The 25,365-nt window shown below is 35.6% G+C and overlaps 2 protein-coding genes across 3 annotated transcripts in view; one reads left to right on the forward strand and one right to left on the reverse strand.

Annotated features, from left to right (window-relative positions):
- Nucleotides 1-7,920: 7,920 nt before the first annotated feature.
- On the reverse strand, nt 7,921-8,891 carry LOC125236911 (venom peptide isomerase heavy chain-like). The gene is given in 2 exon segments (XM_048143851.1): nt 7,921-8,111; nt 8,113-8,891. Coding segments are annotated over 2 exon segments (762 nt in total). The 5' UTR covers nt 8,830-8,891; the 3' UTR covers nt 7,921-8,066.
- A 795-nt stretch (nt 8,892-9,686) lies between these two features.
- The window catches only part of LOC125236977 (myosuppressin-like), a 44,072-nt gene continuing 28,393 nt past the window's right edge, over nt 9,687-25,365 (forward strand). The window contains exon 1 of one of the 2 annotated variants that reach the window (XM_048143927.1): nt 9,687-9,897. In XM_048143927.1, coding sequence (XP_047999884.1) covers nt 9,782-9,897 — 116 coding nt within the window. In that variant the 5' untranslated portion in view covers nt 9,687-9,781. Of the gene's footprint in view, nt 9,898-21,125; nt 21,185-25,365 lie in introns of those variants that run through there. The other variant, XM_048144079.1, reaches the window with a different exon arrangement.

Genomic DNA, 25,365 nt, shown 5'->3' on the forward strand with positions numbered 1-25,365 from the left:
TAACAAGTCGGCGCATCGCTTCGACGAGGTCGGCAGCGTCGGCACCAACTATACTAAGCAGAAGCCCGACATCGGCGGCGCCAAGCCGGGCTCCATACGGGCCAAGTTCGAGAACATGGCCAAGGAGAAAGAACAGGTACTTTAATCACTAGACATAGACATTTTATTAATAATATTATAAATATTACACGTTTATCAATAAATTATTTAACAGCAATTAAATTAAGATTCAATTTCAGTCCAAATACAATTTCGAATATTAAATTGAAAGATGCATTCATTGATTATTGATTATATTACATATGATATGTCATTTAGATTTGTTAATTTGATTTTATACATAATTAATTATTTTATTCTATTATAAGTTATTTGGTAGGTCAAAGAAGTCTTTCATGTCATAGAAGGAGTATTCTAAGAGCCATTTTCTTAACTTTTTTAAAAATTGTATTGTGTTAATTGTATTACTAATATTGTATGTTCCTAATATACACAAATTATCAAACTAACGGAGAGGGATAAAATGCCCTACATCAAATCAGTCCTTAACTTCCTATATTAATGAAATCATGACACGGTTAACCTTTGTTTAAACCTATGTTGTTTGTTTAGGAAGCATTGCAGTCGGTGCAAAAGATACGCCAACAGAGATTACAAATGGATAAGGATTTGTCGCAAAAGGTGAGACACCAATTGTTTCTTCTAACCTCTTCATTTAAAATTAAAAGCATCAATGTAATACCTTTGTGTCGGTGCGGCATTGGATCAGATTTTCAAAGTGGTTACATTTCTTCCAGGAAAAAGACAGGTTAGAGAAAGAGGAACGCGAAGCTCCCGTCAAACAAGAATCGGTCAGGCAACCGGAACCTGTCAAACAGCCTGAGCCGGTCAGACAGCCGCAACCGGTCAAACAGCCCGAGCCGGTCAGACAGCCGCAACCAGGTCAAACAACCCGAGCCGGTCAGACAACCCGAGCCGGTCAGACTACAGGAGCCGGTCAGGCAGCCTGAGCGGGAACCGAGCCCGGAGCCCGTCGAGGAGAAGGCTAATCTGCCTGACGTCACGCTTGTGCAGCCTAAAGAAAAAGAAGAGGTCAGTGCTTACAAAATACACTAATAGGAGTCTTACGACCTAGCCATGACATTGGTCGTGAATGAAATGTCTCATCGCTGTGTCTCGCTTAAGCCTATTGCCGCCGCTCGCTGCTGCCGCCATATACCAATGTCGTAGCCGGGGCGTTCCTCGTATTTGCGTTAGAAATCTATTTATAAGACTTTTTGTGATCTTCGATTTGGCTAAACAAAATCTGTCGATTAACATATTGTTTTCGCAATACAGATGGCCCGACAGCCCACAATAGTGATGTCGCCTGTGGGCTGGGAGGGGGCCGAGGGTGGCGAGAATGAGGAAGAAGACGAGGAGGGCTACACGGCGCGGGCTTTATACGACTACCAGGCGGCCGCGCCCGACGAGATCAGCTTCGACCCTGATGACATCATCACCAACATCGTCATGGTGAGTATACATACAGATCGTTTCATGAAAGCTGGTACGAATACTTCTATTGTTTTGGTTAATCTGTCACACACTGTTTTTATTTTAAGTATAGGAAACTAGCCTATTGTTCACGAAACTGGCGCTGGCTACGAGTTTCATCACAATGCTGCATTTGATCGGGTGACTTTCGATGTAACCTCAATAGACCACTATAGTAGCATGCGAGTTCGCTGTTTTTGTTATATTACCGATAGTTACTCATAAAATGAGATCATGTAAAAATATGCATGTACATGTCGGCCAATGTTCATGATTCGCACGGTTATCGAAGGTACACGTCCTGATTACCATCCATTAGGTAGGAGGAGAGCGACAGTAGACAGAAGATTCACTTTAAAACTTACTTTTCTTCACAAATAACAATGAATAAAACAAAGGCATGCAACCACTTAAATAGCCTTTCCAGACCTACCCCTTCAGCTGCAACAGATAATATTGTAAAGTGATGGACGAAAGGTGATCGTATTTTATATATGTTTGTTTCTTTTGTTAATCATCTAATAATATCTATAGACTGAATTGTACAGTGCTTATACCATGCACGAAATAAAGCATTAAATATTAGAAAAACACTGTTAATTCTATTTAATAAATCAGTAAATTAACTGTATTGTTTACAATAAATAAATAAATAATATAATAATTAGTTAAAACCAAAATAAAAAATAAACCGAAATAATATTTTCAATAGCTTATAATTTAACTTGTGTTCATTAGAAAATAATAATTAGTGTTAATTACACAGTCCATTATTTGTGTACAGATCGACGAAGGCTGGTGGCAGGGCATGTGTAAAGGCGCGTACGGACTGTTCCCCGCAAACTACGTCCAGCTACAAGACAAGTGAGGTGTGTACACTCCTTTACCTTTATATTCAACTTAATCCAACCTATAAAACATTGACAACAAGCGTAGTTGGCTGAACACTAGGAATGAAAACGTATTCCAAATATGTATCGAAATTGGACTTAATTTAAGGAAAATGACCCATTAATCCCATAATTTTAGTCATCCCGGTTGATATTTTCTAAAATATTTAAATTAGTATCGAAATCAGACTTCCAACATCTATTAATATAAGGGTGAATCAACTTTTTCTTGCCTGTTATTGCCATGGTTACGGTCCCCTGAGTCACGCTGGTTTTATGCAAAATTATGCTACTTAAATTATGTAGACATGCAGTTTTCTGGTGTTAACAAGCCCTTTCTTTAATTTGCTTGCATAATTTCAGTAGCATAATTTTGCATAAAACCAGCGTGAGTCAGGGGACCGTAACCATGGCAATAACAGGCAAAAAAAAAAATTGATTCACCCATAAACTGAATTCATTAACTTTTGTAATGCCCCATTTATTGTTAACTAAGAAATATTATTTTAAGTGAATTTTCATTTACTGAATTTATTGACATTGTATCATACTAATTTTAAGACTTAATCTTTTTATTTAGTATAAGAGTTATTGTTATTGCATAGACTTTATTGTAAGGCGGACTCGAGATTAAAATAATACTGTACGTCATTGGCACTCTACGGCGCACTACAATCAAGTATCCACTTTTTCACGTCACCTATACGAAAAGGATATTTTTCTTTCTCGCAAGGACTGATCAAAGTGGCAGTTTTCTGCTCTGCTAGGAGGGATAAAAAGTGTTTCAACGCCATCATTTTTTTTGCATTTTTTAAAATACTTACAGTATTTTTTGATGTGAGTATGTGTTACATGGTACCAAAATATTTCCACCTTGGACTACTAGAATTATGCCATTCTGCTCCCTTGTGACACAATCAACTCTTTTTAGGGTTCCGTAGTCAACTAGGAACCCTTATAGTTTCGCCATGTCTGTCTGTCCGTCCGTCCGTCCGTCCGTCCGTCCGTCCGTCCGTCCGCGGATAATCTCAGTAACCGTAAGCACTAGAAAGCTGAAATTTGGTACCGATATGTATATCAGTCAAAGTGCAAAAATAAAAAATGGAAAAAAATGTTTTATTAGGGTACCCCCCCTACATGTAAAGTGGGGGCTGATATTTTTTTTCATTCCAACCCCAACGTGTGATATATTGTTGGATAGGTATTTAAAAATGAATAAGGGTTTACTAAGATCATTTTTTGATAATATTAATATCTTCGGAAATAATCGCTCCTAAAGGAAAAAAAAGTGCGTCCCCCCCCTCTAACTTTTGAACCATATGTTTAAAAAATATGAAAAAAATCACAAAAGTAGAACTTTATAAAAACTTTCTAGGAAAATTATTTTGAACTTGATAGGTTCAGTAGTTTTTGAGAAAAATACGGAAAACTACGGAACCCTACACTGAGCGTGGCCCGACACGCTCTTGGCCGGTTTTTTACTGTATTACTTTGAATATAGTCATATAGATAAGAAAATCACTGATATCTTTGTACGAAATAGTTAACACAGAACTTGGCACAAATGAGAAGCATGTACTTACGAAAATTACGATACAATGAAAAAGTAGTAGAGAGATCGGTATGTAGCGATTTACCAACTAAACTACATTTTTGTAATGACGGGTTTATTTTTGGGTATCAAAACTTTGTAAATTAAGTTAATAATAGTTTCATTTAAACTTGTTTATAAAGCTTGTTTTATCTTATATTGATTTTAAAATAAAGGTAATTTAGTTTAATTCCTGAAACAGAAAAAATATTTTGGATTTATCATACATATTAATTTTTGTATGTTATTTCTAAAATTGACTATGACTTCGAACAAATTAATCAAAAATACAAATTGTATTGAAATGATTACGACTGCTTTCATGTATTAAATCATTCACTATAAATTTATTTCATGATTAGACATTTAAAATAATTATGTTTGGGTTTTCGATGCGTATCAAAACTGCATGAGTCCGTTCTATTGTTTTTTGTAAAGAAATGTTAAATCAGTGTATGGTAAGTACATACATATACTGATTTAAGTTTGAGGACTTAAGAAAATTTTGATATTTCTCAATACCTTATCATATAAAGTAGTATTATTTCTAAATTTTTATATTTTAAGTGAATTCTTGAGTGTCGCATTTAAAAATGAGTTCTATTTATTACGGAAATAAGTGAAATTGATAAATGTCGTTGAAATTAAAACTATTATAAATACGTTCGTGCCATCATTTAAGCGCAGCATTTATTTGCTCAATCAACTGTCGAATGCACGGAACGAATATTATAAAGAACACATCCCTGTCACATTCTTGCTTAGCCAAGAAATCTCTGTCACATAGAGAGATACTACGTTTGCCACGGTGCGAATTATTGCTATCATAGCTACGCACCATTAACAAAATATTAATAGTTGTTGCGTTAGATATTCCTGAAGTCTTATGATATCATTAAAGTAAGTATTGGCACATTACAAGCGTGCTTGATTGATTTCTAAGAGAAGATAGAGATAGAATACTTGAGAATTCGAATGCATAATGGTGACCAACATTTATAGTACGACACGAAATGTGGAAATTAAAAAGTGTCGTGTCGTCCCTTTCAATTTCAACTCAATCTTCTCATCAAATATGTACATGTAAGAAAACGGGACGACACTATAATTTTACCTCATTTTCAATTTAACTTCTACAGTTTTGTGACGAACTTTACAGGTCGTTTTATGAAAACTGGTACGAATGAAATAAACAAACTCTGATTGTATGAGTGGCACCTGTATCGCTATACAGCCGGAATTGTCAAGAGTCTCATTGGTTGATCTATCACACACATAGACATTTTCATTCATTCATTCTTTCCATTCGAGCCAGCTGTTGTGAATTGACCTGTACTCACACTCACACTTTCGTCTTCTCTCGTAGTTGCGGTAATTATGTATCACAGAATGATATAAATAGGAATTGTTTGAATCGTAGTCAGATACATCGTAGAAATGACGAAAAGCTGATTTTGATACACATGAGTTTGAAATCATTAACTTAATTATTACTTATGTATTTTTTATCAATATCGATATTTGCATATTAATGTATGTAATAATAATTTAAAAGAAACCAGCACTAGAACTTGCCAAATAATTAACTTTGTTCGTCACCTACCTACCTACTTTTTCGTCATTTCTACTGTGTACGTTTTGTTTACGATAGAATTTAGAAGGGAATTGGTATGATGTTTGAAAAATATATAAATAACAAACTAGCAAGAAACCTAGTGTAAGCATTTACAGCTCAAACTAAAATTCTGTATGTACACGCTGCCAACGATTGGTCGTTGGAATGTTTGATTGTTCATTTCCTTACAGTGATCGTATGAAGGGGGTTCTAAACGGGCCAAATTTTCACTGCCATATGTGGTCCGCAACTATTGGTGCCCCTCTCTAACTCACATGTTAGAGAAAGACACCATTAGTATGACCCGATTAAAACCCCTTGACTAAAGTGACCTTTTGACCGCCAAAGATGGTAACAGACACGCACAGTAATGAGTGGTGAGAATATTTTCAATTCAACCCAATCATGTTAAATTTTGTATGAAATTACTTTGCACTCTTGTAGATAAAATGCAACTTTCTCAACCGTTTTTCAACAATCAAGAGAGTCGTTGCCAATTAGTGTGGTGAAAATTATTTTTCATGTTATGACTTATGGGTTGACCAAAGTTTGGTATGCGTGCACACAAGTTCTATACAGCCTATGCCAAACCAATCAACGAAAATATAATATAAAGAAACTGTGTTTTTCGAGCAATAAATCTTATTGAACATGGCTAGACCACTTTCAACTACAATTACTTAGTCTTGTATTATCAATATCAACTGATAGGTTTTTTTTTGCTTTTTTGTTATTAGTTTGGCATAGAGTTTACAAATGTTGTATTAATCTTCGTACCTATAGTTGGTATTTAATGCCGAACTGTATTTTATAAAAGACGATTTATATTGTTTATAAAAGTCAATAAATAGTTTTATTTTATATCGACGTGTTGCGTTATTATTTTATTCTATTGGTATACTTACCTAAGGTAACCCATCATTCATATTATTGCATTGCATTTTTGACTCGCTGTTTATGCAAAAAGTGTAGCCGTATCACCGATAGGTAAGAAAGTACTCGAAAATTTGTCTTATTTATCAGACATCGGCCAATTTTGTGTCTTATACATGGTGGGGCCTTAACAATATATATATCAGCCAGGCAAGCTTGGCCGTCCCTATCGCACTTACAAATAGTGCGATGAGGACGGCCTGATATTTTACCATTTATCGCGCGACCATGCTTGCCTGCATGATCTATGTTAGTTAAAGGGTTAATATAACTTTGGCGCCGCACTGTCTCCTATGAGTTTGGGCACATCTCGGCACTCGGACCCTGGCGATCAAATATATGAAGGAGGTGCGTTCCTAGCACACGTGTAGGTACTGTAGGTGAACGCGTACCATGCTTGTATGAGTGAGATATGACAGGTTGACTGTTCGCGTTTTTGACAGGCGGTAACTGTGAGGTAACCGAGAGGGGGTGGGCGGCGCTTTCAGCGGAAGTGGTCATACTGTGTGGTTTGGGCATGTAACAAATAGTTGACCACTGTCAAATATATGAAGATATCAGCCCCAGGTGAGTTTCAGACAGTTTCAGAAGTGTGGACAAATGTTAAACAGATAAAGACCTGTTCTTAGTATTATGTCGTTTATAACCTAGGTGTCCTGTCTTAGGTTAGTTTTATGCCGTCGTTATTTCACCCGTTCATTTCTTATCTAGTTTACGTAGGTAGTATTTTTCTGGTTGAAAGTCAATTAACGGCACCTATTCTGAACAGAACGAAGCAATTTAGCATAAAGTAATTACCTTAGTCTGAGGAAAGAGGGTTTTTACATCTCAATGGGTATTTTGCTCGGAGCTAATTTAGAATATAGCTATTCTGACTCTGACATTCGTCGAAGGATCAAGTAAGAATAATTCTGTTACTTGAACTTGGCTTGACACGCTGCTGCGTGTCCAGATAATGGCATTAAATGTTTAAAGTAAAAAAAAAAATACAAACATTTAGTCAATTCAGTCCAAGTAAGCGGAAACTCTTAATAAAATCTAGTGTGAGCACATTTGTTACCACCGGTCATCCCTACTAGAAGGACCGGGCAAGGCGGTCCCTCCGCGTTCTTGAATGGACGACTCACTTCGTACACATAGACATGTAATAGTAGTACGACTGCGCCAGAACAAAACATATTTTATGTGCCGAAATCAAAAACACGTTTAAACTTGGCTTAAATAGTTAATTTGGTCGGATTTACCTGATGTTGCCGACTAAAAACGTCTACGTTAGGTACCTCCTTAAAACTAAGACAATGTCGACAATGACAAAAAAAGACAAATCTCATCAGGACTTATGTAATATATAAAAGCAATAATAAAAAGCAAGATAAAAGGCACCAGTTTTTCAAGTAATATCCTTCATTCCAAGTAAGTCCGTGATCAATCCAGTTCGCGTAAGCGGAAACTCTCATAAAAATACTAGTAAGATCAAAATTTTTCCCACTGGTCACCCCCACTAGGAGCTCCTTGCCCGGCTCCTCCTCCGGGTCCGCGGTGCCTCGGCACACCAAGGGTCCTCCCGAATCTCCCACTGCCACGTCAGCGTTCACAGAGTTGGTACATACGAACTCATCCATATCCACTTCCCAAATTTCTTTACATTTGGTTCTTGGAATTACCGTAATTTTAGCTCTAAGAAGCACTTGCGATCTCTGGCTCTCCGGGCCGTGCGAAGTTCTCCCGTAACCGGCTGCGTAACACGTGTCCGGGTAATCTGTATGAAGCCTGGCAATTTTAATAGGTGTAATATATTCTGAGAAATCCCAAATTGGGTCTACAAATACAACTGCTATGTCATCCAAAGGAAAGTTAAAGAGTGGATGTATAACAATCTTACTGATTCTTCTCCACTGTGTTTCTTTATTCGAAATGAATTCGGTTATATTGATGACATTTCTCAGGTCTCCTGCGACGACTGCTAATCGTGATGGATCTTTCACGTATGCGAAGTTGTTACGTTCGAAGCAGTGAGCCGCTGTGAGGACCTTATCTGTGCTAATGATGCTTCCGCCGCACAAGTTCTTGGCTGTGAATTGGCCTTCTCCTAGTTGGTAGCCTTCCTTGATGGATACGACGTAAGGAACTGTGCCGTGAGTAACCGGTTCTCCGTTTACTATTACTGTCTTCATACGATTCAACGAGTATTTTAAAGTCATTATAATTCGTTCTGCCCCACATGTTTGCAGAATTAGTAAAAATACATGGATAGTAAGGAACATTCATGAATTGAACTAAATTACCAAAATACGAAAAGTAGGTATATAGTTTTACATATTTTCTAGACAATTTAGATATTAAAATGTTTTTCTACAAATAATTCATAATTGTACTTGACATTGACGTTACATAAATAGAGATGGTAATAGCATTTTATGTAAGTAGTTTTCAATGAGCATTGACTAAGATTAAATCTTAATACAAATTAATTAATTTATTTATTTTATTACAAACTTTGTAACATGAAGAATAGAGGTAACTCTAAATTCCGTAATTTGTAAGTTCCTCTTTTTGGCATATGCTTTCTAAAGGTGTGACCACACCGCTGCTTAAAAAACGGTGACGGTACGGAAACGCAGGGACTTTCGTATGGGGCACGTCGTGCGTTTCCGTACCGTCGCCGTTTTTTGAGCAGCGGTGTGGGGAGCATGCAGGGAGCATGCGGTAAAAACGGTACGGATACGTTGCGTCACTGCGATTCCGTACCGTCTGCGTATTTTGAGCAGCGGTCTGTGGAGCATGCGGTAAAAACGGTACCTACGGATAAGATGCGTCACTGCGATTCCGTACCGTCACCGTTTTTTAAGCAGCGGTGTGGTCGCACAATGAGTGTACATTTACACATTTACCGTTTTGTTTAAGCTCCTTTTAAAACTCGATCAAAAATATATGACTATTGTCAAGAGGGTTGTTATTCTTATAAACTGCATATATTCAGACAGTTCAGTATAATATGAAGAAAATAGTTCTAATGAATATGAATGGATGGGATAAACATTACATCAAAAATCACGAAAGCAAAGTAACATGGCATATATTTGAAAAAACAACACAATGAACACACAGTTACTCATTAATATAGAAGTTGAATTAGCGTCAGTGCCTTCAATCCACCCCGTGTAAGACGAAACGCGCGTGAAGACTGTCGTCCTGTCGAAGCTCTTACCACTCACGATGCCCAACAATACATCCTTCCCAGGTTCCTCGTTGCGGTCCCCAGTGCCCGTGCAGGCCAGCGGTCCGCCCGAGTCTCCCTGCGCCACGTCAGAGACCACCGAGTCCGAGCAAACGTATGTACTCATATCCATCTCCCAAATTCTAGAGCACTTCGATCTTGGCATCGTTTTGATTAGGGCTACCATTAAAACAGATGATCGTAACCTTAAATTGGTGTTATAGCTCATATCTCCGTACCCGCCCGATTTACAGAATGCTGGAAAATCAACTGCACTCCTGACATAACGTATGGAACTGACATTAGCGTTGAATAGAAACGGCGATTCTAATGTTATTAGTGCTATGTCGTTTAGCGGGAAGTTGAAGTGCTCATGCAACCGTACTCGCTGGACCCCCCTCCATTGCATGTTGGCCGTGGTTTCCGTGTTGCCCGTGTGCACTACCTCGCTCTGCAAGCTGCCCGCGACGACTCTTAGAGAACTCGTGTGAGTGACCGCGAAAAAGTTATTGAACTCAAAGCAATGCGCAGCCGTGAGCACTTTCTGAGGTTGTATGATGCTCCCACCGCATAAATTATCCCACACGTACAACGTTCCTCCGTCTTCAGATACATTTTGTAGTTTTATTTGGGTAGCCTTGATCGACACTAAATAAGGCATTTGTCCTTTGGATGCAGGTTCTCCGTTTACTATAGTCGTTTTTACCCGAAATTTGGAATATTTTAACGTAGTTATTATACGATCATTACGAGTACTACTGACATTATGAATTATTCCACTGAATATTGCAGTTGTTAAAATGATTAGAACATTATTTAAAACCATTAATTTAGTTAAAAATTGTTGCCGAAATGTTTTATCCACGTTTTACGGTGGACATCTTGACACTTTTCGCCTTCATGTCATGAATGTGTCATTAGTTCATTACCATTAAGATGGCATAAGTTGGGCAGGTCTCTCTGAGGTCATTTCATTAACGTCCATATTATCGTCTATGGTCCATCAAGAAGGAGACAGCAGTACAAAAGGTGTTCGGATGTTGTGTTGTTACTTTAAAAATGTATTTATCCATACTAATATTATAAATGGGAAAGTGTGTGTGTCTGTTTGTTTGTCCATCTTTCACGGCAAAACGGATCGACGAATTGACGTGATTTTTTAAGTGGAGATAGTTGAAGGGATGGAGAGTGATATAGGCTACTTTTTGTCTCTTTCTAACGCGAGCGAAGCCGCGGGAAAAAGCTAGTTGTTTATAAATGTATTTCGGGTACTAGCACAGTTGACAAGTTGACATATCTTTAGATTAGAGCTTCTACTTCTGGAAGTTAGGACTAACGATTTGTTTTAAAGTCCATAGGAAGTTTGTAATCTACATAGACTTCCACGAGTAGTTAGGAGCTAACTTTAGAAAGTGAATTTTATAAGCTGAATTCTCCAAGTTGTCGAACCCAGACGCCTGTCCCCAGTTGGGAAGGAAATAACTTATAGTTGTCCGATTTTGTAAGTTTTAAGTAGTTCGTCATAAATTCATAATCTTATTGGGTGACCAGTATCTTGAATAAACACATATACCTACCTACCTTAGTTAATATGATTTTTAGGGTTCCGTAGTCAACTAGGAACCCTTATAGTATCGCCATGTCGGTCTGTCCGTCCGTCCGTCTGTCTGCGGATAATCTCAGTGACCGTTAGCACTAGAAAGTTGAAATTTGGTACCAATATGTATATCAATCACGCCGACAACGTGGTAAAATAATAAAAAGTGGAAAAAATGTTATATTAGTATGTATATAAAAATATGGAGTAAATAATAACTATTATTCCACTCCAGTTTTTTTAAACTTTTGAAAATACTGAAACTGCCTAAAAAGACGTATGCGCCAACAGCAGCATTTTTTCATGTTTAGAGAGCGGATTTCATGTAGCGATTTAAATATTAATATGGATATGATTAGTGCATTTTTTTAAATACATGTCATGTGGATTATATTAAGGTTTTACAATCTATCGCATCTACATCGCACACCGCAAACTTCGCTGACTAATTAGATTAAATTAATGTTATTTTCTTTAAATGTAATTTTTCTTTTCTTTAAATGTAATTATTTTTGTAAATATCTACATTTAAAGAAAAGTATTTCATTCTAAATAAAGGAGTTTGTATACAGGAAGCGAATTATTTTAATTTTTCTATTTTTTGAGTCGTAATATAGAAGTTTTTACAAGAATTTATATAAATAAATTATTAAAAATTTACAAACATTTTTTTATTTATTAATTATATTATAATTATTATTTTTGCCCAATATTCACAAAAGCATCCAAAAAGGGTTTTACTTTTATACATTTTTTGTGTGTAGAATAAATAATAAATTATGCGAGTATATCCATATTAATATTTAAATCGCTACATGAAATCCGCTCTCTATTCATGTTACATTTTTCACTTGTATGTTTCTGTTTTATCTCCTTGTAATAAAATAAAATAAAATAAAAAACAGCGTGTTTGGCGGTTAAGGCAACCGTGAGTTAATTATGTACTTAAATGACTAGATGAACTACTTTTTGACTTTTGCGTTTAAGCATGTAAATGCCTTTGGTTAAATATGAACATAATTTAGATAATTATATAGGAAACTAAGACTAAACTAAAAAAAGTCTAGCTAATATCTAAAATAGACCCTTGAGGCGTTGTACCAAGGATGCTGGCGACATTTCCTCGCTGTATCGCAATGCTGATACGTTGTGCGAGGAAGTCGCCAGCTCTTCGGTCACCAGTTACCTCAACGGTAATACTTGTGTTTTAATACATTATATATGTATACCTACAGTTACTTCTTTAACTAAGTAAGTTACTTAGTTAATGAATTAATTATTATGTACAGAACCGGAAGAGTATCTTTCATGTGTTCAGATTGTAAGTTGCAACTATAATTGTCACCGCTCAAAGGGCTAATTTTGTTTGCGGCGCAAAAAGCAATTTGCGGACAAATTACAAAGTAATGCGGGTTGTTTAGGCTTCGACAAAAGTGGGTGATTAGAACGCCGTGATTATGGTGACAAGACAATTTATTGCCTGATAATTTGTCGACATTTTCTTAGGCTCGTATATTTATATATTCACTAGCTTTTGTCCACGGCTTCGATCGCGTTAGAAAGAGACAAAAAGTAGCTTATGTCACTCTCCATCCCTTCAACAATCTCAACTTAAAAAATCTCGTCAATTCGTCGTTCCGTTTTGACGTGAAAGACGGACAAACAAACAGACACACACACTTTCCCATTTATAATATTAGTACGGATTAATTTAAAATCGAGGGACGATCTTCTAAGACTGTGAACTGCCCTCACTGACCCATTATAAAAATCCACCCTGTCTTCTGTTATGCCTGCTACTTCGTTTCAATAATGTTGATGATGATTGATGAAGAGATGAGATTGTCGATTTAACAATCGCTGTGGTCATATTTAAATTTATTGTTAATGCTGCTGCCTATTGGGCATCTACTGTATAAGAAAGGAACCTCGACACGATAAGAAGAAGAAGAATTTATTGCCACTTGTTACGAATTAACTATATTCGCACATGGGCCTACCTATATTACAACAGTTTATAAATAGTACCTACTTAAGTACATAATTTACATATGCCTTTAAATTTTCGACATAATATACGAAATATGTTAACTATCGCACTACACATATTAGACCAGTAAAGGATAAGCAAATGTTTAGGACGCAACAACCTAACCTAAATAAACTAAAATAGTGTAATTAAAATAGTGTTTTTCATATGCTCCCTAAACATAATTATGATCAAATTTATGACAGTATAGCCTTACCTTGCTTTCTTTCGGGAAAATATTCGTTCAGTATTATTATATTTAGACATTTCATTGAGTCCCTACTATTTGTTATGAGGTGTTTTAGGCATGTATTCATGAAACTCCATAGTATAACTGACTAAGCCGTCGTTCAAGGTTATTTATCCTCCAATTCGTAGTCAGCCTACGTTATGGTTATATTAAACCATGAAACGCATGGTATTGTATGTACTACCTTCATATATAGCCCAATAACTTTGCTATATGAAGCATGTAAGAGATATTGCGGATTTGCGAGGCCACAAATAAATATTAATATTCATTCCCGATTTCCCTTTATACGCGATTTAGGTAAGAATTCCTGTCTAATAAGTGTATCATGTTAATCATTCAATTTTGAGAAAACAGGTAAAGTTATTGCTCTAGGAACCTACTATGATGTAAATATTTGTAAATTTTATTAAAAAAGACTAATAAAGCAAGAGCTAAGATGGTCGCGCTCCTTCCGTCGTCTTTTCATCATCGACAATAGTACGTTTTACAGTAGGTACATACTCGTGAAGTTTCGACATGATAATCGATGTACTTCTTTGCAAACTAGTGCAGAAAGCACCATCTGTACCTTTATTTACATTCTATTTTTGATAAGGTTGCACCTTTAACCATAGTTATTTTCAAGAAAAAAAAAACAGAACTTTTTTAGATATTTACCGTTTAACATTTTAAATTATTCTCACTTTCCTACACTTCAAATATCTTTTATAAAGGAGAGTGCAGAATGAAAGTTAAAAGTAAGATTTATAAATTGTGTCCTGAACTAGTACCTAGTAGTCACACACATACAATCACGCCTGTATCCCATAAAGGGGTAGGCAGAGCACATGAACTACTCAAGTTTCAGTGCCACTCTTACCTAAAACACCCACCAGTAGTCACCTAGTAGTCAGCACGCAAAAATAGTTTTAGTATGACAAGTATGTGATGTTTAATGTGACAGCATCGCTACTACTGTAAGCCTGATTTAAACACTTGTAACACGAGGAAAGAAAGATGTTAAACACACATTTCTGAGGTCAAGAAGGAAACATGTTATGAGAGTAGAGATTTTAAAGTTAATTTCGGCATTTTTATTGTCATTTTTATGTGAATTTTTATTCCATAATCCATTATTATCAATGTTTATTCTAGCTTTTGCCCGCGGATTTGCTCGCGTTAGAAAGAGACAAAAAGTAGCCTATGTCACTCTCCATCCCTTCAACTATCTCCACCTAAAAAATCACGTCAATTCGTCGCTCCGTTTTGCCGTGAAAGACGGACAAACAAGCAGACACACACACTTTCCCATTTATAATATCTATTAGTATGGATTAAAATTACGCTAGGTACTTAAATATATTAGGTAGGTGGATAACTACACCTATTCAATGTTTTAGTCGCTGATAAAAAGTGCGGCCTGTGTACTCGACCCTTTCTCCCGAACGATTTTACAATAAGCTGACATACTTAGTTCTAGACTCATAAGTTTTGTAATATCTCTCACAACTCATAACATATTCCACATAACATACTTATGTCGCTAGAATGCAATGGTGGCTTAATAACATTTCAAGATTGCTATAAAATTATACAGAAAATACATATATTTTTTATCCGTACTGTTCGTAATTTGCTTCGCTTTGAAACCTTAGCTTAGATTAGAATCATTTACGTTTATTTGACTTCTTATAAATTAGATATTATGATTATTTCATTGGTGTAACGTTATTGGTAGAATCTTTTTTTTATACAGAGTGGGGCCTGTAACAAAGGCGAAGAATTGAACTGTAGGCTATTCTCCTTATACAGATCAACATTTGTTCAGTGACTTTTAAAAATTATGAAGTCTTTAAATTTTTAATTTTTCATACAAAATAAATATTAGCTTCAATGTACGCCATTATTGTTGTCATTGAGTTGTCTGTCACACTTTAGACTTAACAGAATTCGCAATACATTACCTCTTAGAAAAAACTTTCAAGGGTAATAAAAATCAAAATACAAGTTACTTTTTAAAGTCGCCGAACAAATATTGATCAGTATAAGGAGAATAGCCTAGAGTTCAATTCTTCGCCTTTGTTACAGGCCCCACTCTGTATTAACTCCTAAGCCGAGTAAATCATCTTTATCTATGTGGACTATTACATATCTAAGATTACAACTTAGCGTTCCTTATTTAGGTTTAGGTGCGTACGATTAACGTACCTATAATGGTAAATATCAATACCTAGACTGATTGATTTCCATTGCTTTTTAGAGTCAAAGTAAAATAGATACCAGACAGACACTGCATTCTTCTGGCGCCAGAATGCAGCAAAGATAAAACTTGTGTAAATAAATATAATAAGCTAATGACAATAAATTTAATATGACGTTGATGCATGTTTGTATTGTTTGTTTCCCAGTTTGTTTACACTTTGGGCGCATATGCAGAGGTTGCTTGATATTAGGTACAATATTATTTATTCATGAAATTATAACACCAATTGAACTTAGACAAAATATTCAAGTCTAGGCTAATTCCCTTTCTGCTAACTAAGAAAATTTAAGTAAACTATAAGTTAGATGCGACGCGCGTTCCTGCATACTAACCACTTAGTTTAAGATTAGTCATTCTAGAGAGACCTGCATTTAGCTTAAAAATAATTTTTATTTTTTGTTTATATGTTAGAATTTGGTTTATGGTCTGTGAAAAAAAAAGTAGCGATTTTGCTATAGGGACATACGTAGGTACGTACATCAAGGTGTATAAACTTAAGCGTTCTAAGAAAGATACCTTTTTCTACACAATTAATTAGTCGAGAAATCTAACGAGCTCAAATGTGACAACGTTGAGTCTACCATACATGCAGAATTTAAAAAAAAGATACAATTTTATCAGGAGCCTTAACTTCTTCTAGTAGCTTTGGCCAAAACTGATATCGACTTTAACTTAGGCTGCACCAAGTTGGGCACAAATAAAATCTAATTGTCACTGTGACGTCTGTGACATAGTTAATATGGAACAGTGTAGTTTATGAAGTAAGTGGCATAGTTATTTCATGTACTTTTTTGCCCTGTGACACAAACACGTGGTACAACCTGTCAGCTCCTAACGTCAGTCGCTTAATTGATAAACACCCGTTAATGCTTCGCTTATCAGCTTTATTATATTAACAGTTTATTATATTATCTATGATGGCTTTATCTGGACGCTCCCTTCCGACGTACATGTGGGGAAATGTTGCGCGTAACTTGTAAGTGGGTATTGAACTAACAGCCCTCAGCTATCAAGTTAAACGAAAACAAGCATGACTTTCAGGAGAACTTGAGTTGAAAATTACGTAGTAAATATTTTTTCTCTTCCTATAAATATACTTGGCTAATTCAAAAAAAGTCAAAATTGTTCGAAAAAAAAACAGTTACTTTCATGAAATGATTCGTATATCGCTCAATAACGCTCATTTAAAGTGTATCTATTTGGCAATATCGTCACTACTTTTAAAAAAAACTTGTATCTTCGTCTGTCAATGAAAATAAAATTGTAGTAAGTATGTATGGAAGGCATATAGACTTACTGCGTTTTAACTTTGAGGAACAGCGTGAGATACGAGATTTTTTAAAAGTAGTGACGATATGCAACTTGAGAATTTATTTTATTTATTTAAATGATACTTCAACGTTACCTTCTTACGTTTACGTTCCGTTACGGTCTTTTACACGCGTCAACGTGGGCGTATGGACTTCGCACAAACATTGACGCTGAAGTCAGACGTCGAGTAAATAGGACACAGCCTTAACACAGGCAACGTTAGCAAAAACTCAAAACTGCGGTGTCGAATCATACACAAAGAAAAAAAAAGTTTAAACCACCCGACATGGGCGTTAGATTTAGAAATAGCTAACTTATTCCTCTATGGTCGCCTGCAAATGGTGTTTGGATTTTGAGAAGGCGATGCTTGTATTAGATTAAATTACATGAAACTTAATCAAGTTTGGTCTGAGTAGGTAGTTGTTAACTACGTGATTTATGTTGTAAAAGTGTATTAAAATTAGCTAGAAAACAGCTTCTAGTCTTAAGTTATTTTTAAACACAAGCCACGCTGGCTGAAGTTTTCCAGACTTAAGCTACTTAAGGACCAAAAGACTCGCATTTATTTGTCTGGCGGGCTCTCCGTTTCTCTTCGTTAGGCTTCGACCTGTTGCAGGTGACACCAGTGTAATTATATATTATGTTACGAAGACTATTCTCTGAGGATTTAGGTACTTAACTTTCAGTACAATTCAAAGTTACAAATTGACGGCAAAATGATATCCAAATTATATCAGTGACACGAGCGTCTCGCTTGCGCCCATAAACATATGAATAAATACGAGGCAAATGCTTGCACGACTGATATCAATTAGATATAGTTTTGAGTTACAAGGTAAATTTGAATTCGTTTCTTTGACAAGGACGATGGGATAGTGTTTCTTTAACCGCCGATTAAAATTTAAAACATGCTTTTGTTTTAAAACCCATTTAGTTAGTGAAAATCAAGTGAAAATTTAAAATTTATGGTTGCTATATGTAGTGTCTAGTCGTGTCTAGTGTAATCTAACGAAGTGCTAAAATAGTACTGTCAATTACTGTTTAGACTCTCTGATTCGAAATTTCATAAGCTTTAAACATTTGCTCCAGATAGGGATATGTCCGTGCCAAAATTGAGGATATTCAAACAAAAATGCTTACGCGACCCTAACACACCGAATAGTACCCCCCTTGAGCTCTTTGGTAACCTGACACACTGGCATGAACACAATGAGTACCTAAGGTGTTATTTGACTGCGGTTTTCTGTAAGGTGAAAGTATTTCCCAGGTTGTATCAAGAACTGGAGTTAAAGCCTGACCAGAAATATATGACTACGCGCCAAGTTGCGGAATTTCATTAGAACTATTTTTTTCTACTCGTCGACTGTAATCTGTCAATTAGGACACCACAGACTAAACTATAAGTACTAACTTTTCAGTATTGGATACTCTATGGCAGTTCCGACTCAACTATAATAATCCCATTGACTTTAGTTAACTGTAATAATTTCAAAAATAGAACTTCATACAATTTCTATATTAATTTGCGATGCCTGGCAAATTTGTCTGCATCTGAAACACATTTTTTTTTATCTGTCGCGTTATCGGCCAATCAAAGACGGTTATTACAAACAGTTGGTTGCTAGGTAATTCGATGTTGATACAACGGTGAACGACGCTATTAACATTAATTTTAACTTGCATGAATGATGATATTTCCGTCCATTGATAATGAAGATGATGACTCGTAGAAAAAGTATTGTATACAATAGTGATATAATTAAGCTTTTCACTCTCGTACCGTACTATTAGGCCACTCAGCAAGCTTCGTGGCCTAAACATGGTACTCGACTGAAAAGCTTTGTATTATATCACGATTGTATAAAATACTATTTTCATACTCTAAACTGAACTGTCACCTCATACATAAGAATAACAGCGGCCTCTTGACAGTATATGTATGACTCATATAATTATTTTTGGTACTTTGGGCTTGGGCTTGAAAAAAACTTGTACGTGATTGCATAAATGTCATTTAAAACTGACATATGACAAAAATATTTTTATCAAAATATTATAAGAGCAAAATTACGTACAAATGGAATGTTATACTATATTTTTGTAAGCTTGGGGTGGTTGACTGTTTATTACGCGTGCTCACAGGACATACATTTTTAATTACCAGTGATCAGTGGCGAAGCGATTTTGTGAATGGACATAAATTGATTGTGAAATTGTACTGTACTGTATGTACTGTACTACACTGGGTCTTAAGAATTGTGTAAGTTTTTGGGAAGAGGGGTAAGTAAGGCGTCTCCAGTCTATTTTTTCCGAGTTAATCAAGTTACTTGTAAAGTTATCGTATCAGCGGAATTCTATAAGATTCCGATGAATTAGTTAAAGATCAAACACTCCTTGCCCATTATCATCGAGTGAAACGCAGCATTGATGGCGCCTTGCTGCGATGATTGCCTCTTGGCCTTTGCTGAAATTATTGCGAGAACATCGATGTCTTCATTAAATGAACGGTAATTATATTCATCGTTCATATCGTTAATATTATGGATTCTGCAGTATCAGCGCGGTCACGTGATATGGCCTATAGCGTCAGTGCCTCTATTGCGAATTTTTATATTCTATTTTCTATTCATATACATAAAGTTGTACTCCCTGTAAGAAATATTCGAGTATATGCTACTATGAACAAGGTGCATATAGAGAGTAAATTACCTACGCAAATGTTAGTGGATATGTCAAAGTCTCTATCAAAGTACCCCTAAATGTTCATGAGGCCTTATGTCATTAGTCATTACACTGTCATTAAGGGCCACTTGCACCAAAGACCCAAGCTAAAAAATCTAAACGGTCCGATACAGATTATTTCATTGTTATTCAGATTCTCAAATTTCGCTCCGTTTAAATAAGTTTTGAAGGATGGAACAGTCGAGAGCGGAACCTCGATTTTAAAGATTTTTTGCGCAATATCTTTTAACTGAGTTGTTCTTAATGGATATTTTTTTTCGATAAATCTAGTTAGTAACACTAGTATAATTTAACTGAAATTCCCAAATTGAAAGACTCCTTTCTATTTTAGCATTTTCGCTCCCGTAGCGTCTTAATGATGTGCCGCCTTAGCACAATCCAGTATCCAAGGAAATGAAGCTTTGCCGTGACGAAAATGACTAGATATGTGAATGTCAATGCTTATAATTAAATCCAAAACCAACTATCTGAACCTACTATATTTATAAAAAAAATCGATATCATATAAATGTGATGTCACCGCCTGTGAATCAATTTATTTTGAATAATTTGATGCGCACATACGTTTAATATAACAAGGTTGTTTATCAGATATTCCAAAAAGGAACCCATTTGTAATATTTCTGATAAAAATATGTACTTATTTTATGTACTAAAAGGGGAGCCGTGACAAACAAATTACTCCCACGCAAAAAGTTTTGCGGTAACATACAAATAGTCGGACCACTAAGTCATAATGCGGCTTTTGTTTGAAGTCAAAATTTTGAGTAGATATTATTATTCTTATTAAGAGCCCGTATTGTCACACTGTTGGGCAAAGGCCTCCCTCAAATTCCTTCACGCATCCCTATCCCCTGAAGTCTCCCACCAGTAGTAGTAGTAGATACAATCTAATAATGGTTTGCATTGACATAATATCACAAAAACAAAAATGCGAAAAAATTGCTAAACACCACAGTCTGGATTCCAGTATTTTTATGAATGATTTATCTCTGAAAAACTTTTATTGATATCGAAATTTTAAACACAACTCTAAGGAACTGCCTGAATATTTACCAATCATTATGAATACCACGGTATTTATATGATTGTGCATCACGTCCTATATAATATTGTTTGGCGAGTGGTCGGTTGCTACGGCTAGTATATAAGAGGGGAAGCAAGCGGCTCTGCGCGTCATTCTCGTAGCAACTTTCGTAGCCCGTAGCACCGTAGCAATGGCAATGGGGTAAGTCCATATTTCTTTATAACTGAAAGTGATTTTTGAAACTCGTTATTTTATAATTTAGAATTATTTTATTCATATTTAGTAACGAACAATAATAGTTTGAAATTTAATACTTCAATTTAAGAACATCACAGACAATGCATAAAAATGTTAAATACTTCAATGAAACTTGCATATTCATTTAAATTACAGTTTTTTTAACAAGTCTTTAGAAAGTTGTAAAGTTGTCTTAAAGTTAGCAGACTGCGTTGCATCAAAGAAATATTTAATTAAAATATCTTTAGCTCATCATTTCTGATTCACATGAATAAATTATTGTTAGATTTAAAACTTCATTATTCTGTAACTTGTTTTACGACACAGTCGTAAATATGTACATTGTACATCCGTATTGTATTTTTAATGTTTTGGAATATTATTAATATTATTTAACATTAAAAATAAACCATTTATAATAATATACATTTAAAAAATAATATTTTGAAAAAATTACAGAATGCGTACGCATGCGATTAACGTACCGTGCTAGTTTGTTTTAATACTTAAGTACGTAGTCACATTACATATAAATACTCTGCAGAATAATTAACAACATATTTGAAAAAACAATTTAATTAAGGTCCGTTGTAAAAAAAAACCTAAATTTTACTATGGTGTATATCTAAATAATAAAATAATAAGTAAGGACGATTTCATATCTGTCCTCATTTTTTTTTTAAATAAAAGTTCATAATTAATAAGATTCCCAAAATGTGATTTATACTTTTAAGGCTTAAGTATATTAATCAGAATTTAATCCACAACGTGTCCTACAAACGTGCGGGGCTATAAAACGAGGAATTAGTCGTATTAAGGACACCTGTATTTTAGCAGACTGTAAAGCTTTACTTTTTTTGTAACTGGACGGTGGAATTGGCACACTTACGTTTACTTTTATACAAAACAGTAGTTTGTATGCAACGTCTCAAGCAAATCCAAAATTTCTAAGCTGTGGAGTGTGGACCTCAATACAGGAAAATGTAATCTACTATAACTACATAACATAAGAATATTAAGGTGAAACGGAACGTCAGCCCCGAAACCGGAGTTTATATTCCTAACTTTTAGAATAATTCAAAATAAAACAACTTAGAGGCATATTAGGCAGGTTTGATTAAATACATCAAATTGCATAATTTGCTTTAATAATTTAAATATCCAGGAAGATAAATGGGGTCCACGTTTGAATGGCGAATCGATCGTCCCATATCCTCGCTAATACTATATTAAAACTATAAACTTTTACAATAAAAATGTTTAGATAATCATTTGATGAAGTATCACTTACGTATAATTTTGAGTAATATGCTTTCGAATAGTAACTTTCTGAGGAATATTTTTATACTCCTACTATCATCTTATTAGATCTTAGGCGGAGTAAGTACAAAAATAGACAGCACCAATAGCAATAGTAGGCGGCACCAAAATATATTACATTCTATCATAAAATCCTCGCCAATTGAGGCGAGAACGATTTAAGGAAAAATTGTGGCGGAAGAAGCTTTGAGGCAAAATCCACCAATCATAAATTACATGAAATTTGTGGCTTCCCCATAATCAGTGTTTATGGCGACGGCATTCAGTACTGTGTCCGATACACGTACCTAAAAGCTGTTACATTGCGAAAATATAAAATAATAATAAAAGAAGCTAACTGACGATCACAGAAATCTACTACTTAAATAAATGCGAGTCGGACTCGCCCACCGAAGAGTCCGTACAAATTTAACATCGTTTTTATTATTTTTAATTTTCAATAACTTATACGTTTTTGATTTTATTTTGTACGTATAGTGTCAGACATTGTAGCCAAAATTTGTAGCTTGAGGCGAATGGGAATTATTGTATTAATCGTGATACCTTTGAGAATATAAAAATACGTGAACTGTCCTATCTTTTCATGGCAATTATAAGGAACTTTCTTTTTACCACCGGTCTAAGATAGTAGTTTACTTAAGTAAGTATGTATATGGATTTAATTTAAATTTAATGCCTCCGTGCATTCCCTGGATAAAGGATTCAGGATCAGGTAGATGGACGGATAGACGATATATCTATATGGGTTACATTTATTCTTCAAATGGAATACGGAACCCTAAAAATAAATGATAAACACATCTTTCTCGTCGGTTTACCCACACGTATTTTGAACATATACCTACCCCCCATACACAACTGTGGTCCATGTCCCGTGGGCAGGACAAATGTAAAGCACAAGGATAACCCTTTTGCTGCCAGCGTCCCAATAGGTAAGATCTTCGTTCGTAGACGCTTTTCGCTACATGCCTAAAGTTTTCAAGTTCGCTCGTTGCAGAAATGTTGAACACTAAAATCGAAGACTTATTTGTCGACCTGCCAATTTTTTAAACGTTCGATGGCAAATGTAGGTAATTATTTTAATGCACGGTGTATAACTATTTTTTACGTAAGTTGGAAGCATCTTATCATGTAAAACTTGCGTTAGCTAAATTAGCACATTCCATATTAGGGTTACATTATGCTTTACTGGATATCATTTTTTTTATATTAAAGGAAAAAATGGAAAAATTTACGCCTCCGGCGGGACTTGAACCCGCATCATTTGCAATCCGTGCAAGGCTCTTAACCAATTGAGCTACGGAAGCCACGCCGGACATCGCAAATCTTTCCATGCCTTTCCTTATGTACACACGTCTTGGGGTGACGTCTAAATTTTTCCATTTTTTCCTTTAATATAAAAAATGTTTAGAATCGTTAGCAGACGTTTCTGCTTGTTAAAAATAAATTTACTGGATATCATCCAATTCAACCCTCTGTATACCTTTACCCCCCCTATGTGCATTACGGATAAGTGAGTGAAATTATAAAAGCAGTTTATTACTTTGGAATGGAATGAATTTTGAAACGGTGCTGCGGTTGTTACACGGTAGGGCATCAGAATTATAAATATGATACATATTATGTAACTACGAAAAACATGTATTACGGAACTGGGTAAAGAAATATAACAAATACACATGAAACTGCACAAGTTTCAGTGCTACTATTAGCAATTAAGAGGTCGAAAGAAAACGGGTATTGTGTTTTAGGAGTGATAGGTTGTTAGCTCGTCGCCTACACCTTGTACCCATATCCCACAGTCGACTTCTACGACACTCACGGGATGAAAAGGGGATGGTGAAATTCTTAAGCCATCACCACACACTATAAATAGTAATGTATTATAAAAAGAGTATAAATAAGTAATAGCAGCCAGTGTGGATCGACGCAGTGAAGCCGGGACACCTGTTGCTAGTTAGATTATGCATGCCATATTTCGTGAGCGGGGAGCGTAGGCAACGGGGCCCTTATTCGATATGCTTTAACTGTTAAACTTTTCGCAATGTTTACATTCAATGCGCCCGTTATCTGATTAATCTTTTTTTTTAATCAAACGTTAATCTTAACACATGTTGAGACACGACGTACCTACCTATCTACTACGAGAGAGTGTTTTATGTATTTTTATAAGTAAAGTTAATGTTTCTATTGTCTTAATATTCATAATTCATGCTCCTTGCGTTATCTCAGCATTCGCCGCGGCTCATGGGAGCCTCGGGTCCGCTTTGATAACTAATCCCAAGATTTGGCATATGCACTAGTTTTACGAAAGCGACTGCCATCTGACCTTCCAACCCGACCGGTAACTAGGCCTTATTGGAATTAGTACGGTTTCTTCACGATGTTTTCCTTCACAAAAAGCAACTTGCAAATATCAATTGACATTTCGCACATATGTTCCGAAAAACTCATTGGTCTCCGAAAAGCTCACGCGACCTCCGGAGAAAGTCGCACGCTCTTACCACTGGGCCACCAGCGCTTTCCTTAATATTCATAATTTTAAAATAAAAAGAAAAGACATATACTTATAGCCTTTATAAAAAAAAAACTTGTACGTTAAAGATTCAGTAAAATAAGTCAGGACAATTTACAGTATAAAAGTTGGGTAGATACAGAATGGTGCTCGCAATTTCTTCCTGCGTTTAGTTTCGGAATTTTTAGGAGCTGTTCTCGCTACAAAATTACAGGCCGACATCTGTCAGCCCTTCGCGTCTTAGCTTCCAGATTGCACCAGTAATTACACGTTTTGTTTACAAGGTACCTATTAAAAAGTATCAGTTTAA

Source organism: Leguminivora glycinivorella, chromosome 1 (assembly GCF_023078275.1).
Source record: "Leguminivora glycinivorella isolate SPB_JAAS2020 chromosome 1, LegGlyc_1.1, whole genome shotgun sequence".
In the NCBI taxonomy this organism is placed as follows: Eukaryota; Metazoa; Arthropoda; class Insecta; order Lepidoptera; family Tortricidae; genus Leguminivora; species Leguminivora glycinivorella.